Below are 17,996 nucleotides of genomic sequence, written 5' to 3'. Positions count from 1 at the left end.
AAAAAAAGATTCATCCAACATCTGTGAGCTATTATAAAGAAATTATCGATGGAAGGGAACAAAACACTTTTTATTCATGATAAGGTTTATGTCATTTATCCCTCAGGGCGGGAAATTCCCAAATGTGCTTTTGTGTGTAGCATTTAAAGCTGATCTGTGATCAGTTTTGTGTTTGTGAAAGGTCGACCTTTTAGAATAATCTCTGTATCTAAAAATAAAAAAAAAGGTTAATATGTGCTTAATTTTTTAGGATTTAAATAAAATCTCATCTTTGGCTTTTACCAATAAAGAAATAGAAGATTCAGTGTTTATCAGTGAGAAATGCAGATTTTCATGTTTCTCAGAAGAATGTTGTTGGAAACAGGAGACATACTATTAATATTTACTTTTGCTACGAATATACTACTATACTTTAATACTTCATGAAGTGGTAATGATTAAAACCACAATATTTGAAAGTATTTAGGATCAAACCATCTCTTTATGCGTCTCTATAGTTCAGGTTCTTTCTCCATCGCCTACAATCATATTTTCATTTGATGCATTTTTCTTTTATTTATTCGATTAACTCACAATGAGAAAATTCTGAGAAATATGAAGGTCACATTGATTTATATGGAAATGTAAGATTTCAAGGAACTAAGCACATCTCCAAGTCTAAACAACAAGCAGCTTGATAACAGTATGTTTGCACTGAAGCACCGCAGCAATTTCCTAATGTTGTAAACCCGCTCAACATTTGGCAATAAAACCCTTTCTGATTCTGATTCTGATTTTAATACGTAACATATTAATTACTGAACTTTGAGAAAGGACTGAAGTTCTAATAAAGCAGAGCTGTGCTTTCTTTGCCTACTTGTCTCTACACTTCCTGTATGTGTTGCCCCTTTAGATCTTCTATTGGAAAACCGTGTCACCTGAAGTTTGGAGGTGGAGCTAATCGGGGAACAGTAGGGGTCAGTGAGTGGCTGGGGGCCGTGGTGGGGGAGGAGGACGAGGAGGGGGAGGTTGGGGTGATGAAATTGGAAAAGCATGTGGAGATAGCTGTGACTGTGGGACAGATCCAGACACTTCCAGATGCCTGGGCACCGAGGGGCCGAGGACCGCAGCGGAGCCACCCTCCCGTGGGACGTGACTCACCTGGAAGGAGGGCCAAGCGCTGCCAGATGTGGAGGAAGCCGCCTGGGTCCCTCACGCCAAGCCCGTCTAACACTGTCTCGATTGTGCAGCAGCATATGCTTCCAGTCAAGGGTGAAAAATGCAGGCACCAGCACATGCCAGAAGTCTTTCAAGCATAGCCCAGCAGTCAGCCTCCAGCCTTACACCCACTGATCCACACACACACACAGCAGATCCTCCCAGTCAGTGCGGTGCAGACATGTCACCACACAGCAAGTCGAGGCTGGTTAAACCGTACCCTGTTTTACACACACATCCCGCTATTCTGCCCAGGAGAAGAGCGCTCATTACGCCGGCTTTGCTTGTTGACACTGACGCAAACAGAGCCGCCACCACGGGATCTCCGATCACATGTCATAGATTGAGGTGTTCCTCAAACACAGGCGTGACAGCGTGGCGTTCTGGTTGTACTTCCTGTAATTGGGTTTTTCAAATCCAGCGTCACACCTACACAGGTTTCATCAGCTTGATCTCGGCTGCTTTAATAAAAGGCCACCACCACACGCCATATATCAAAGATGGACAGAGCCACCGTCATGCAACCCACAAGCTGAAGACTAGTGGGCATTAGTGGAACTGCATGTTTTGGGGTTTCAGCATCAGGCTCATTTTAAACCACCAGAGGCTCCACACCATCAACACAGGCATGAATGTGACGACCTTCATGGAGTGGGAAAGCCGCCTCCAAACTATTTCTGTGGAATATCGCTCTGAGTTCCTTGAACAACATCTATGAAAATGTCTGAACTCAGACAGAGTGCCCTGCATCAGACACCGCTCACGTCGCCCACCTCCTCAGAAATGGCGCTCCTTCTCCAGGATGAATGCAGGAAAAATGCAGACAGGCAGACTGTGGAGGGATATGAGGAAGAGTTGAGTTCACTGTGTCTCGGGACTGTGAAGTGCCAGCCAAACAAACACAGATGCCACTGACTGAGCCGCCTGAGTCACTCCGGATGACTTCATCGTCGTAGTAACGTCCATATTGCTCTAATGGACCGGGGTCTGCATGGGGAACAGCAGTGACACGGTCGGAAAAAACCCAGCCAGCCCCACTTAACCCGACGCCCACTCTCTCAGACAAGACGCTGATTTTGCAACACTCAGGAATCGTCACTTGGCTTGTCTTTGTGTGTCTGTGTGTGTGTGTGAGCCTCGGAGGTTTCCTTGAGTGTGCAGGGACATGCAGCTGGTGAGCACGCATCTCTTTCATACACCAAATCTCGTCCAAATCCCCCTCACCTGGAGCGACACACACACACGCACAGATGGCTACCTCCAGCCTGTAAAAGTCCGAGGGCCTTGTGCAGGAATGTGCGTGTTGCACAATGACCTCATTGTGCCGTGATATGGCTTGTCTGAGCCGCGCTCTGTGGCAGAGTCACACCTGTTCCACCTATGCCAAAGGGCTGACAAAGCCAGAGATACATCAATCAGCATTTAGAGCGCACAGACGCACACACAGAGACCTGAGACGCATGCATGTACATGCAGAGATGCGCACACACGCACACACGCACACACGAACGCTGTGCTGATGTGGCACTGTCTCCGTCTGCAGCAGGGTGGCTCCCCGAGCGTGATTATATCAAATGAGCTGGGATATGAAGGGATGCTTTGACAGATTTCTAAATACTTCATTTGCTTTGACTTGTTGGTGGTTTGAGCGCGCTCACCGAGAAGCACAACAGGACAATTTGTTACTGTTTGCAAAGATTTGGCAGCATTTTATTTTATCCAGCCAGGAAGTCCCCGGAGATTAAAATCTCCCTTACACATCCATAAATGGGATATTTAATAGAAATTAAAGCGATAACATCCAACAGAGACCAAAGTTTTTTCAGTAAACATGGTTTGAGCACATCCTTGCTCTGCACGACAAGTTTGGGACCTTTTGTCTCAACAGGAAACGTCAGAAAATAACCTGCAGCGATGGAAACGTCCCTGCGCCCCGTGATCCTCCTCTCTGAGGAGCATCATCAGAAATGAGCCGTCCCTCTCGTCCATCAACAATCCTGCTCACTCAAAATGAAGATTCATCAGCTTCTCAGTTCTCCTTCCACATTCTCTCTTCTTTCACTTCATAGCTCATTGTTATCTCCATCCTTGATCCCCTGACCTGCTGCAAATCTATCTGGCAGAACCAGGACGAGTTTGTTTGCTTGTTTGAAAGCAGCCGTGAAAATGTTGCTTCTCACAACGCTTCAGCCTGCACCTTAGTGATTCAGCTCGTTATTGTAATTTATTAAACTGTATTTCATTATTTAAATAAAATACATATTTAGTTTACAGATGTGTATTTTTATATTAACCAACAGCACAGCGTTCATTATTTGTGTCTTCTGCTCACAGTCTGATTAATGTCTACCCAGAACGACTTTATAAATAAGAATTCATATTTTAAATGCGAGTCTCATAACAGCCAGTTCAGTTTTGTTCAGAATGAATGACTTATAATCCATGTCCAGCTTTCCCCATACAGAATGCTATATGTTGTGTGCTGTGATTATTTAACAATTCTTACGCTCTTATTTTGAAAGGTCAGTCTCTACCTAGCTAGTTTCCTTTCTGCAGGAGCATAAAACAAACTATATTATTTTGTAGTTTTTTTAAGCACGTGTGACTGCGTTTCCACAGTCAGCACAATCTCACGGTTCAACGAGGCCTTCAAGTAAAGATGATCAATAAATCTTTTTAACCCACGTTTGGGAAATTATTTTTATTACAGCCGGTGAAATAATACATAAAACAATAATAGCAGTAGCATTTGTAGTGCAGAAACAGAACTGCAGTGCACTGATGGATATTATCAGTTTAAATATAAATAAGATAAACATGGAGAACTAACCTTTACAATAAAGCAGGAAGTAAACTGAGTGATGAATTCAAAATAAAGTGACAAAAACACAAGGCGGTGAAAACGCTTCGTTTGATACAAGCGTTTTTGGCGTTGTAGCTTTTATGTTCGTTTGATTTTTCAAGACGGAAAACTTCAAAAATCTATTACAGAAACATTTTTATTTAATTTGGTCACAGGGTTTTTTCAATAGCAGAATTAGTTGAATGCACATATAATTATATGCTCTTATTTTGAAATATTTTCTATTATGTGCCTTTTATTTTAATGGTCAATCTCAGAAACTCACTGTCGGCCTGTCTGCAGGATCAATAGTTCTTAATAAACACGACAAATCGTATTTGTTGAATGCATCCTGCGTGCAGACGTCCATTACGTTTCTGTGAGCCTGAAGTTCATCGCAGGCCCTCGGCTTCTTTCTTACACTTATTCCAACCAAGACATGTGACGGTCACTTCCTGGAGCCACGACAGACTCATTAAGACGGTTTCCACAGTGTCATTTGATCCACTGGCTCATTGGCCTGACGGGTCCCCAGTGCCGGAAGACCGCTTCCAGTAAGCCTCTGATACTCTCATGATAAAGGCTTCACTGGAGGACCAAAGTGATGTTTCAGTGGGAAATGACTGCTGCTTGTCACATTATCACCACCACTCTGAGAAGAGTTAATCAATACCCATTTTGTGAAGGTCCATCTGGGAGAGCTGCTGCTGCTGCTGCTGCTGATGACGATGATGATGCACACTAAGGCCGGAGATAAACTTGCTTTTTAACCACGTTCGTGCAGACCGCCAGCTGCATCATGGACATAATTGTTCCCATACTGTCTTATGTACTACACGTGTTAATGGAGGAAACGCCAGAGACCTTTGAACTCGGAAAACCTGGATTTACAAGAAATAAACCAATAAACATGGTGACATAAAGAAAGTACCACAAACTGCAGTTCCTCCAACATCCAGCAGAGGCTCCAGCAGTGAGTCCCCATAGACTCACTTGTTAAAACTTCAAATAAACACGTTTACAGCCTGAGACACAAACTGTTTACGTCTCTGTGGGTGATTTCCTCCTTCATAACACCTGCACGCTTTTATAGCTTCCTCGTCTTTTTGCTGCTTCCTTTAGAGATCGTCTGCCTCCATCTCACCCCATCCCCATCATCCACCCATGTCACGCCCCGTTTTCTGCACCCTGCTGTTCATGTGCTTAAAATGGGAGCGCTCACATCGTCCTCATCCATGAAGGAATCTGCTGATTCACGGTTACAGTAAAACTGAGGCGTGAATCAGCGGTTTGATTGCACACGAACGCGACGGCAAACATTTATTTTAACACAGCAGAAGAGTCTTGGAGGCCGCAGCCTGCAGCCTCAGCTGGATTTTTACCTGGTCTCACATTTGACCTTGAATAAAGATGAACTTTAATTTCATAAAGCTTACAGGGCTCCTCATGACTAAGACTAAAGTTTCCAGAGTTTTCATCATCTAAAATGATGAGCGACATAAAAAGGATGACGTTGTAACCCGGTATGACTACGCTCGTGTGAGCGTTTGATCTCAGGATGAACGCTGAATCTAAAATAGCAGAAAAACACCAGATAAAAGTAGAGTAGGCTGCACCTGCAAACACACAGATCCAGTTTGCTGAGGTGAATTTTATGGGTTAAATTTGACTCATCAGTATGAAAGCACCACATCTCGAACACTGCTGTGAAAATCCTACAGCGTGTGTGTGTGTGTGTATGCTTGTATTACTCATGTTCAGGGTTACATAAATCTATTTACACAATGGCACTGTGAGTACCTGCTCTGCTTTTGGGGCGAAACCTCCTCAAGTCTCAGAGATGTGCAGTCTTTGCATTTCACCGGGACATTTTACAGGTTTCAGGACTTCAGCAGGGATCAATAACAATAAAAACTATAATAACAATAATCAATACTGAAGCTTTAACTGGTGCAACACAGCCACTACACACACAAAGCAGAGATAATGGCCGTGATATGAGCTGCATTAACATGTAAAACAATCACACAGAGAGGAAGTCAGAAGGCGTCCGATGTTTTGAAATGTAACTGTAGTATAAAAGTTATGTAAACAGATTAGTTTTTAGCAGTTTAATTATTTCAAACTTATTTGAATAACTGGAAAAATAATCAAAATAGTGTGAATATTCTAGCTAAGAATTTAAGCAGTTGAGAGCAAGTAACATAACCAACCTCTGGGCTGCGATTCCTCTAATGGCCAGCAGGGGGCGATGTCCAGCAAATTCTATGAGAAGATAAAGCCCTGGTTCTTAACTTTGTTGGAGGCACCGAACCCCACCTGTTTCATATGCGCATTCGTTGAACCCCTCTTTAGTGAAAAATAAAATAGGATTTTTTTCAAGACATAGATATGTTTTTCACTGGTGCACAAAATGAGCCGTGCATGAACATCACCTTGTTCAAAGAAGAAAACCAACACAATGCATGAACTTACAACAAATTACATACCTGCAAATCAGTGGGACTTCTGCTGTTGCCTTTGAGAGACCAGTTCAGATATGCGTGGCTTCACCTTGGCAAGTGCCACTCTCATGTCATTTTCACAGCAAAGTCTGTTCCTTTTCTTCGTTTTTATGTCCAGCATCCTCGAAAAGGATTGCTCGCAAAGATATGTTGTAACAAATGGTATAAAAAAATCCAGAGCTTTCTTAGCAATAACTGGATACTCGTCCATTTGTCGACACCAAAACGTTGAGAGCGTTGTTGTTCTGAAGAGTTGCTGTTGAACCTGGCTCTGCTGAATTTCAACTTGACATCTGCTGTCTCAACAGCAAACGTGAACGGCTGTCTCACCCATGCTGGATATGACTCTTGTAGGAAAATATCTGTCGAGAGACTTTGCAAGCTCATATAAGTGCATTGCAATTGTTTGCTTCAGTTCTGTGGATACAGAAATATCTCCGATTCCAGACACATCTTCGATCTTACTTACACAGTTGTCCAGAAGGGGGAGGTTTGCAAAGTTGTTGTTCTCTGTTCGTCGTTTCCATAACGTTAGCTTTTTTTGAAAAGCCTTCAGGTGTTCTTCCGCTTCTATGATATTGACTCCACCACCCTGCATCTGCTGATTGAGAGCTGAGAATATATCAGCCATGTACGCTAAAATGAATTCAAGATTTTTGAAGCAATCTGCGTGACAGCGTTGGTGCTCTTGCAAAAACAGGGCTAATTCCACACGCATGGCAAAAACACGATTCAGCGCCTGTCCCTGGGACAACCACCGAACATTAGAATGGTACAGAAGTACCTCGAATTCAGAGCCCATTTCTTCACACAGCTCACTGAAGATGCGGTGCCTCAGAGCACTATTTCGCACATAGTTCACACATTCCACCACAGTTTTTAATACTTCTGCCATTTTTGGAGGCAATGTTTTTGTTGCCAACGCATGCCTGTGCAAAATACAATGAGTCACCATGATGTGTGGTGCATCGGCTTTTACTAGCGCACCAAAACCAGAGTTTCTTCCCAGCATGACTGGAGCTCCATCTGTACAAACTGCAGAAACCATGTCCCATGAAAGATTGTTGTCTCTGAAGAAGTCATCCACAAGCATCGGCTGCCTTAGTTGTTGTTGTAAGAGGCTTGCAAAATAAAATCTTCTTTTATCACGTCATCTTTCACATAGTGCACAAGAACAGCAAGCTGGCTTAGATTAGCAACGTCTGTGCTCTCATCGACTTGAAGGATGAATTTTGCCGGGCTTGAAATCAGATCGGCGACTACTTGAGCCAAGATGTCTTTACTCATGTCTTCTATTCTGCCGCTGACGGTGTCATTTGAAAGAGGAATTTGGGATAATTTACCTTTGGCCGCTGTTCCGAGTATCAGATTCGCCATCTTTAACGCAGCTGGTTTCACGAGTGTTTCACCAATGGTGTGTGGCTTGCCCTGCTTTGCGATCAGGTAAGCAGCTTCGTACGATGCTGTGAGGATACGGGTACAAATCCAAGAGCAGGCAGAGTGGGCCTTTCATCGAATCTGGCTCTCTTCACCTTGAATTCAGCAAGTGTTGTGTTCTTGTATTCCCCGTCTCCATGCAGCTTCAAGAAGTGTTCCTTTAGTTTTGCCGGTGCGAGACTAGAGTTGCTCTACTTGGCGTTGCAAAACGTGCAGATAGGACGCTCACTCCCATCACGTTCCGTGATACATGTGAATCCATATTCGTACGACCACTTTCTTCTTTTGCCCGACATAGTTAGTATGGATTAAAATATTAACAAAAAAAATCCCATGAAGTACTACCACGACAGTCACATGTTGACTGAGCGCGCTAAATTCACGGCAGCACTGATTGGCCAAGCAGTGTAGCATGATCATCTGCAGCTAGTGATGGCCAAACGGGGCGTGTCATCACGAATTTACACGATAATTCGGGTGTGTCTGGACCTCCGCAGCGGAGGCTCTGCCGAACCCCTGAGACCGACTCACCGAACCCCGAGGATTCGATTGAACCCAGGTTAAGAACCACGGAGATAAAGCCACTGGTCACCTGATCGCGTTTATGAGTCGCTAGTTTTAGAAGAAGGGGAGGATTCAATGAATGAAATTCTGACGCCTTCGTTGGGTGGAAGCAAAAATCACAGCCGGGTACCGACGGACGGAAATGGAGAATTAACCCTCGGTTACATCATCACATCGCTGTGATGATGTCGGCTGTGTGAGAAATGCATTTTGAAGCCAAAATCTGTCTGAAACATTCAATCTAAAGTTCATAAAACACCTCACTCACCTTCTCACACACACACAGACGAGATTATCCACTTTAACTCGTCTCAAATAAAGTTTTCAACATCTCTTGATGATAATCCTCGAAGCTTTAAATGCAGCAACACCCAGAATGAAGAAATAAGCAACACAAACTGAATTATGTTGAAGCTGAAATTCACTTTGATCCTTCTGAGAAATCTAATCTCCTTTTCTCTATTCACAAAGTGCTTCACACACACAAACAATCTGACCAACAAGAAGCAAAAATGAGGTTACTTAAGGAATACCTCAGAGCAGATGTATCGGGCTGCTTTCATTTTTAGTCTTCATCTTTTCCAGCTGCAGTAAAAAGGGATTGCTCAGTTTGCTGATGACTCAATGATGTGTGGAGCAAAATGTTCAAGTGATGAGTAACACAAAATAGAGCCGCAGCACGTGGGAGGCTACTCTGGTGTTAGTTGTTAGTAAAACGTTTTATTGGAAACTAGAGGGCGACTCCACTGGTTTCACAAAGACTTGCACTGCTATAAAAATGGCCGACAAACTCCCGTAACCACAGTTCCCAATGATCATTTCAAGTCACGTTGAATAAAATATGAAGTAGCTCCTTAGATCACCATGACCTGGATGACCTGGATGACCCTGGGTGACTGAGAACCGACACAGACAAAATATGAAGCTCGTTTAACAAACTCTGGTCATTTAAGTTTCAGAAATTCAGACTGGCAGGTCAATCGTCAGTCCTGAGCTCACGAGCTTGCGATCATAATCCACCGCTCTCTAATCACATCCAGTCACGAAACACAAAAATGTCCTGTTCTCATAACAGCACTTCAGAAACATAGTGGCCATGTCCATCTTTTATATACAGTTTGTGACCAAACCAGTGAAAGTTAGTACAGGAAGAGGAAGAAGACCAGTTAACATGGTCTATACGGGGGTATCAAATATAAGGCCTGGGGACCAGAATCGACTCCGGTCTGGTTCACTGACGGTTCTGAAGAAAGTGAAGATTTTGGACTTTTATCTGTATTTTTAGATAAAGTCTTACAGCTTTTGCTAATAATGAAGACCTCGCCCACCAACGTTCATAGTACACCCAAGTAATATGTAAACAATGTTTTTCACTACCTACTGTGGAAATCTCAGATTTTAACAGTGGGTCCACAGTCTGTGTGTCTCTGTGAGTGCGGGCAGTATGGAGGACCCGGGGAGGAGCAGCTAAGGTTGGCGGGGTTCCTGATAAACACAAACAAACCTGGACGTGTAAACTGGGAGATTTCCCATCCCCGGGCTCCCTCCCGCCAAACTACAGAGCGGCCGAGCTCTCCGGCACAGATGCTGACAGCGGGCAGATCCCGGAGAGCTGAAACGGTGATCTGGGTGGGTATGAGAGCGCTGTGGGTTAGCGCTGGTTCTGTGGAGGCTGCAGCTGAGAGGCTCAGAGCTGTGGGATTGTGGGATTGTGTCAGGCTGAAAGGGGATCCAGCACAGGGCAGAGAAACACAGCAGCTCCCCCTCACTGCTGGAGCTCACCGCTGACACGCTGCCAAGTTCTCAGGGCTCACACACACACACACACACACACACACACACACACACACACACACACACACACACACAAGCAAAAAGTACATATTCATGCAGGGGTGAAGACACAGTCACACATGCGTGCATAGTAATACACACAGATGCAAACTCACACACACCCACACACACAAGTACAGCCTCACACTTCAAATATGAGCTCTGCTGAGTTACTAAAAGCACACATAATATCCTCCACCGTGCTCCTCGGTGACATTCCCGTCTTTTTTTCCACAGTACTCAGAGATAGAGGGAGACGGGAGGGAGGGAAAGGAGCAGAGACATTTTACCAGGAAAATGGATTTCTTTTGTTCTGATTCGTCTCATCCCCGCAGCCGGCGAGCTCAAACGCATTCGGCTTTCTGAAAAGCAACAGCTGAATTTGAGAAAGAGCAGGGTCACGGATTTGTTAGAAAATATTCTAGTTTTTAATAAAATGTATATCTGCCTGCATGAAGACATCTGAGCGGAGTTGTGTTATGTATGGTGTTTCACTTCTTTTCCAATATTTAGACATGAACATGGCGTCTGTCAGAGGGTCAGCGTTATCGCAGCATCAGGCGTTTCAGTGAGCGCCGCAGGGTGAGGTTAAGTTTGAGAGATCCCAAAGCCAGGCGAGGAGATCTGATCGTCAGCACTGTTGTCTTTAATAATCATCCACAATCATTCCCTGACTGTAAGTCTTCTCCGTTTTAAGACGTGCACTGGGATTAAGTCACCTTTGATCCTGTTAAACCAAATTTTCGCCTGTTTGGAAAATCCAGACAGAAAAATGTCGACACGAGAACCAAAAGATTCATAAAAGCTGAAAAGAAGCAGCCAGGAGACACGAGGCGCACTCGGACGAGGAAAAGGACAGGAAGACAGAAACAGGAAGTGGAAACAAGAACAGCGTAATGAAACAGGAAGACACTGGAAACCAGCGCTGGTGAAACAGAACCCAGACTGGTTTCTGCTCCTCTCTGCTGCAGAAACAATTCAGTCAAAGAGCTTAAACTGCTTTTGCTTGTTTCATGAATATAAACCGCGTGCAGAACTACAGCTGGCACCTCCTGGACTACAAATCCAGGAACTCTTGGATCTGAAATATTTTCCTGCTGCGATCACAGGGAGTCAGAGGAGGGAAAAGCACATGTCGGGACGTCTGTTCGGGGACGGGTTTGACCTGTTGGGACCCGTCAGGGTGAGCCATCAGCCAGCTGTCCAGTCATTCTCCTTCCTGTGATAAGTTCCAGACTGGCTTTCACTCCTTGTCACCCCCCCTTACACTCACAAACCCCCCGCCTAAAGCCTGCCTCTGCACTCCCTTCATCCCTCCCTCCCTGGCTTTTCTCCCCTGTGTCCCATCGCCGCACATCATCAATACCCCTCAACTCCTCGGTGCACCCCCCTCCACTACCCTTCACCCCTTCAGCACCCCTCTGGAACCCCTCACTTCAAAAGCCTGCCAGCTTAACATGTCATTGATTACAGCAGGAGGGGCCTGCAGCCGTAGGCTACGTGGAGGCGGTGGAGGTGGTGAGGCTTAGCAGCAGCCATCTCTAACTGCCGGGGAATCACACACACCATCAGGAAATCAAAAAAAAGCCACCCCACTCAGATCTCTCACACATATCCATTATGTGTTCTGTAGTGCAAAAACACTCACAGCGTCCCGCTTTTATTCAATTATCAGTGCTGGAAACAGATGGAATGCAAACACTGATAACAGCGCGAGCGGCACTGAGTCATCAGGTTCCTCCGAGAATCATCAATCATACGATCGTTTTTCAAGTGTGATGGAGGCTGGCGCTCTCCTCTGCCAGCGTGGTGAGTGCGCTCTGCCAAATAAAGTGCCTCAATGCTTTTAATGGTGCAACTTGTAACTGGGACGGTTCCCAGTAAGGTGCGGTCATTGCCCCAGTTTGAACTGTGCATCGTCCGTGTTGCCGACCGTCTCCTACGACCAGCTTCTTAAACCTGACGTCGTTAACCGATTCCAGCTCCAAATCCAGATGAGAGATAAAAATTCTTTGAGCTCCAATAAAACCTTCACCTGTTCACCCGGCTGTCGCAAGAAAGTTCAACCTCCATGAGAGAGCTGAAGGGCTCCAAAAAGACTCAAACATACTGACGATGGAAAACTGAACAGCAGCAACAAAGTCGGGTCACCTGATGATGTGCTAGCTGGTGGCTAGCTATGGCTAGGCTAACATGAGCACATGAGGACAGAGTCCTCGGTGAGAAACGTTATCATACGGCAGGAACGAGGCTAAAAACAAACCAAACCTGCATCCACAGTGAGGTCAGTCATTAATCTGGTGGTTTGCATCATTTGCTCAGAGGTTCACAGGCAAGTTAGCGTGACCCGGCGGTCTTTAGACAGGAAGAGGAAACAAACCGACCCACCTGTGATAGTGATAATGTGAACTTACACACAAATTTTAACTTAAAAATATTACCATAAAAGAGTGAAGTTGATGCTTTCCTGACACTGCACCATAAACTTTTAATGCTAAAAGGTCGGGGATGAGATATGGATTGTTTAGATGTTTGAAAAAGCTTAACAGAAAATCTGAATGTTTATTTAAAAGCTCTGGTTTTAGTTTCTAAATGTTGGCCTTTTTAGCATGTGGTGAAATAAAAAACCCCGACCCTGCAGGCGTCGCTGGTGTCCTGATGCATATTAGGAGGTTTATATTAGAGCAGATTGTGCCTGTAGGGACAGAAATGCATCAGTGTTTCTGAGAGTGCAGTACCACAGGGTGGTCCCCCGGTCCACCTGCACACACACAGACGTGGTCACGGACTAAAGGTATGCACAAATGCACATTCCCGGGTTGGACATGTGGCGGGCCACCCAGACCTCCTTTTCCTCTAAAACACATCTGGTAGCTCCATTAACGCAGCACAGGGGAGAGTTCCTCCCTCCGTCTCTGCCCAATACCGGCTCATGTAGAGCACGCCACCTCCACGGAGGGGCTAATTGGCCAAATGAGATGTTTGCACACAGTCAGCTGTGTATGTCAACAACCTACTTAACAGTGATTACGCCGTGAGCGATGATGTTTTAGCACCGTTTTTCCCCGGCGCAGAAACATTTTCCAAACACGTCTTATCTGTGCATCAGTCTGCTTTCTGCATCAGTTGTGCAGCAGAGCTGTTCCAGAGTGCTCTCGCAAAGCGTATCAAGTCTTTTTTAGCACGCCTACGCAGAGTCTGTTTATTCATGAGACAATAGCAACCACACAAATCCACCTCTCCCTTCAGATATCTGGTCCAGTCATCGTCACATCTACGGAGCACAAGCTGTACTCACGCTCAGGTGGCTCATCGTGTGGCGGCCCTATCCTGTTCTACACAGGCAGAGAAACAAAAAAAAGCTCCTCTCCCACAAGATATTTGATCCTGCTGCCATTTAAAGCACACCATCCGCTTTGGTTCATCCATCAAGATGTAGCGCTGCAGTTTGGAAGCACAAATGGAAGGAAGGCCGAGCTTCGGGGTTGGTTCAGAGAACCTAAAGCAGAGGCGGTAACTCCTACATGATTTCAGCACACAAATCAAGTTTTTCACTGCAGGGTACGATTGTCTTCAAAAATAGCAAATTATGCTCGACACAGAGTGATTTCAGCATTTCTAAAGGCAGAGATGTCCCCTGCCACAGCACCGTATTGATTTAAAGTTGGAGAAAAGTTAAGTGCAGCTGGTAACAAATGTGCTCACAGCCTTAGGAGCAGATCTACATGCATTTTAATGAGAATCTTGCCAGAGCATTGTTGTAGCTGTGTGTCCTACACTGCATCCTGCACTGCAGCAGTCACGCCGTAACCCGACGTTCATCTTCCATCAGCGGTTCAAAATCCAGCTTTTATCAGCCCAAACTAATTAAACAAGGAGACCGCTGTGCGTACACTGAATAAACGTCACGTTTCTGGAGACGAGACGGCTCGTTTTGTTGTAACTCGTCTTCTCATTTTAGGAGTTTGTTCTTAAGCTGAATACGCCTCCAAATCTGGTCCTGTCACACATCTCCAAAGATGATTGGTGAGAGGTTCCTGGAGGTTGCAGACCTGAGTGAAACTGGTCACAACAAGGTGCACGGTGCTGTAACGACAGCCTCCTACTTTGGTCACTAGCAGCTTGCCACGGTCTCCTGTAGTTTGTATGGAAGACTCTGGAAAACTCGGCTCCGAACACTCCGGTTCAATTCACTTCACTTTTATTCATATAGCGCCAAATCACAATAGTAACCTCAAGGTGCTTTATATTGTAAGGTAAAGACTCTACAGTGACACAGAAAAACTTCAACGATCAGTCGACAAGCGCACAGCGACAGAGGGAAGGAAAAACACAGTTTTAACAGGAAGAAGCAGGAGAGCAGAACCAGGCTCAGGGAGGGGCGGGGCCATCTGCTGCGACCGGTGTTGGGTGGGAGGGGCCAAAGATTAATAATAACTAATGATTAAATGCAGGGAGGTGTATAAACAGACAGACAGGACAAAGACCTGCCAGCTATGTGTATAAATAGTCAAGTCTTTATGTCTGAATGTTTCAGAAGCTGAGAAAAAACCTTTGAAAGAGTTTCAGAAGCTGGAGAACTGTTGCCCTGAGGTTGGAGATGGTCTGTCATTTTAAACATCAGATCATAGAAACAGTAAATGTCACAAATATACATCCTACAATAAAAAAACTAAACTCTTCTGTCAGCTGTGAGGATGTTTAATCGCGCGCACGCCTCAGCCTCTAAAGGCAAACATGCATTACGAGGGCCGAACACTGACGCATCATTTCAGCGAACAGCACCAGCACAATTGATTCCTCTGACCGAGCTATGAAATGAGTGGATTCGACGTTTTTACAAGCCCTGACGTTTTCTACTCAAACTGAGCCGAAGGAGCAAAGTTTGAGAGCAAAGTTACTTCTGCACAACACTCGTTTACATTCACAACGCTCCTTTTTTGCCAGGGAACATCAGCCAAGTTCCCTGATCAACCGTGTGGAGGTAGATAGCGTATGGATGCAGCATGTCTCTGGGCTAAGCCATCAGAGATGTTCATCTCTCCCTTCAGTGAAAGCGCTCCAGGTCAGTGAAACCAGAGGGGAGAGGCAGAGCCGGGCTGACCAGAGCCTCCACAACTTTCATCTCTGATTACACAGCTCCTCTCTCTGGAGTCTACGCTCCTCCACCCCGGCATACTGATCAGGCCGATTCAGCCCTCCGTGATCACTGCAGCTCACAGACTCCCCCCACCTCTTCCCATCGCCGCCCCCACCCCCCAGCCCTCTCCTGCAGCACCTAGGGTTATCGTCAGAAGTCTATAGCCCCTCCGAAGTCTCAGTAGAAATCAGCAGGGCCGGATCGGTGAGAAGGCCCAGGCCAGAGGAGGCCTTGGAGAGGAGGAGAGGTGCTCTGGCTCTTGAGAGACTCCCTCCCGGCTTTTTTGAAGGGGGGGGAGGGTGAGCGGAAGGAAAATCAATAGGCGAGGAGCAGGAGGCCTGTGATGGCATGGCTAATCGGGTTTCTGCATTAATGTTTCAGACGCTGGGAGAACTCGTTGCCCGTCTCGCTGTTCTCAGGGCCTCGGTGCAGCCTTGCACAATAAGCAGCAAACACATCGACACAAAAGGCTGCCGAGCGGCTCGCAGGTTTGCTTACACTCGCTCGCAGAACAACACAGAAGAAAGAAGGACATGTCGACGGGAAGATTTCCTCCCAGACGCGATGCAGCAGGCGCCTCAAACTTTATGCTGAATGAGGCTGATCTGCAGTCAGAGGTTGGATGATCTCCGGAGCAGAGGAAGAGGCTAACACACCTGGCACTGACGTGTCAGCCGTGACCGAGCGTCTCCTCGTCTTTTTATCACGCTGCAGTTCTTTAAAACACAACCCCCCCAGACTCTGTGCGGTCAGCGCTCTCGGCTCTCCAGCTTCAAGTTTTGAAAACCTCACAGTTGTGAGTTTCCTGTTCAGCTGATGTATCTGCACACATTTACACTTGTAAAGAGAATAAACCAGACTGACCCATCTGAGATGGGAACAATGTTTTCCACCAGGAAATCCTCGCCTGCTCCTCACCTCACGCTGGTTTCAGGTGACCTTATGACTTTACCTGTTAATGGTTAATGATGTCAGATTGAGGAGTGGATTACCTGAGCCGGGCCGAAGGAGCGCGAAGAAGAAACCGCCCTGACAAAATGCAAGCCGTAGGTCACGGCTGAGATAAGCCCTGAAAACTGGAGATTGCTGGAGTGTATCAGGCTGCGTTGGAGGAACAGCAGTCCTCCCCGACACTGAATCATAATCTCCAAACTCTGGTGTTTATGCCACAGTTTCGACATCGCGTTGCTCTGACATTAGCCGCGTATAAATCAGGCGGCGACAGGCAGGCAGCTCCCTTCCAGAGGCTGGTACGGGAAGGTAGCTGCCACGGGCTGCTCCCAAGGCCCCGACCCACCACCGCCACCTCCCTGCCTCAACACCAGATGTGCTCTGCTATCTGCTATACACCCCAGCCCCTCACACACACACACCACTCACACTGACAACCACCAATGCCTCCAACCATGCTGAAATATTCACTCTCTGCTCTCCTACGCGCTGCCTGTGCTGGTCTGCAGCCAGCAAACAGGGACGTAAACTCACGCCGCCTTCGAGTGCTGCTCGGCTCGCTCTCCTTTTTTTTATTATTAATAAAATAGCAGACTTCATCTTAAGGGTATCTGCAAAATGCTCACTGGCAATTTATCATATGTTACAAACCCCAGATGTGTGCAGCACAGTTACTGAATCTGATGGATTTGTGTTTGGATACAAAGAGATGAGCAAGACCAGAAATGTGCAATGTTTCCTTCAAGCGTTAAAGTCGATGCTAAAGGCAACAATCGACCTGCAGAGCTGGAGACGAGCGCCGAAAGCTGCAGTTCGCCCAGCGTCTGCTTCCTGTCTGTGGGATAAATGCGCCACCATAGTCCAGCTTGGTGCTGTGACCAACGAATAACCTCATAAAAATAATCGTTTGTTTTATGATAGGGAATGTTTCAAATGAGATGTAGAGGTTTTGTAAAGTCTTAAAACACTTTGCACCTGGTTATAGGGGCTGGGGACCCGTCTGAAGACCCCCAGCTGCTTTAGCTGAAACATCAGCAAGACTACATGTTAAAATAATATATATCACATTAAAAGAGCCACATCATCCACAGCTGCAGTCATTGTGTGTTGAAGAACACGGCCCATCAAACCCATCAAACACCTCATGTGCTGAAATGAAAGCAGGTAAAACTTTGTGTCTCCTTCTTGGAAACGGAGTCAGCATTTTTACCAGTTTCACCTTTTATGGAGGCAACAGGCATGTTTGGAGCGTTAGGGCTGGATGTCAGCGGGTCACTCACCGGTGTCATGTCTGTCTGAGGACGCGCCCACATCTGATTCATCAGAGCCGCTTTGTGACAATCACAGCAGAGTAATGAAGGCCGGCCACAGCTTTCGCACCTCTGCTGCTCAACACCTGCAGCTCATCAATAACTGTGATTGGACAGGTGACAGTTGAAGCTCCGCCTTCATCACTGAGGTGACAATGGGCCCGGCGCTGCCTTCAGGTCATCTGGAGAACCTGACGCACGCCAGCTTCCAAAAGGAA

General features: G+C 46.0%; 1 protein-coding gene and 1 long non-coding RNA gene across 2 annotated transcripts in view; both read right to left on the bottom strand.

Moving 5' to 3' along the window:
• Positions 1-17,773, bottom strand: part of bnc1 (basonuclin 1) — a 60,671-nt gene extending 42,898 nt beyond the window's left edge. Inside the window, exon 1 of the mRNA XM_040011305.1 lies at positions 17,749-17,773. Coding sequence (XP_039867239.1) covers positions 17,749-17,757 — 9 coding nt within the window. The 5' untranslated portion in view covers positions 17,758-17,773. The remainder of the gene's footprint in view (positions 1-17,748) is intronic.
• Positions 2,845-14,747, bottom strand: LOC120721179. Its single transcript, XR_005693126.1, has 3 exons — positions 6,253-14,747; positions 5,840-5,925; positions 2,845-4,920 (listed from the first exon to the last, which is right to left on the bottom strand). It is a non-coding gene; the product is annotated as an uncharacterized LOC120721179 (long non-coding RNA).
• Positions 17,774-17,996: the final 223 nt, after the last annotated feature.

The sequence above is a fragment of the Simochromis diagramma genome, unplaced genomic scaffold (assembly GCF_900408965.1).
Source record: "Simochromis diagramma unplaced genomic scaffold, fSimDia1.1 OVJJ01000603.1, whole genome shotgun sequence".
Classification (NCBI taxonomy): Eukaryota; Metazoa; Chordata; class Actinopteri; order Cichliformes; family Cichlidae; genus Simochromis; species Simochromis diagramma.
Note: the sequence above shows the minus strand (reverse complement) of the source record. Positions and strands in the feature narration are given on the sequence as shown.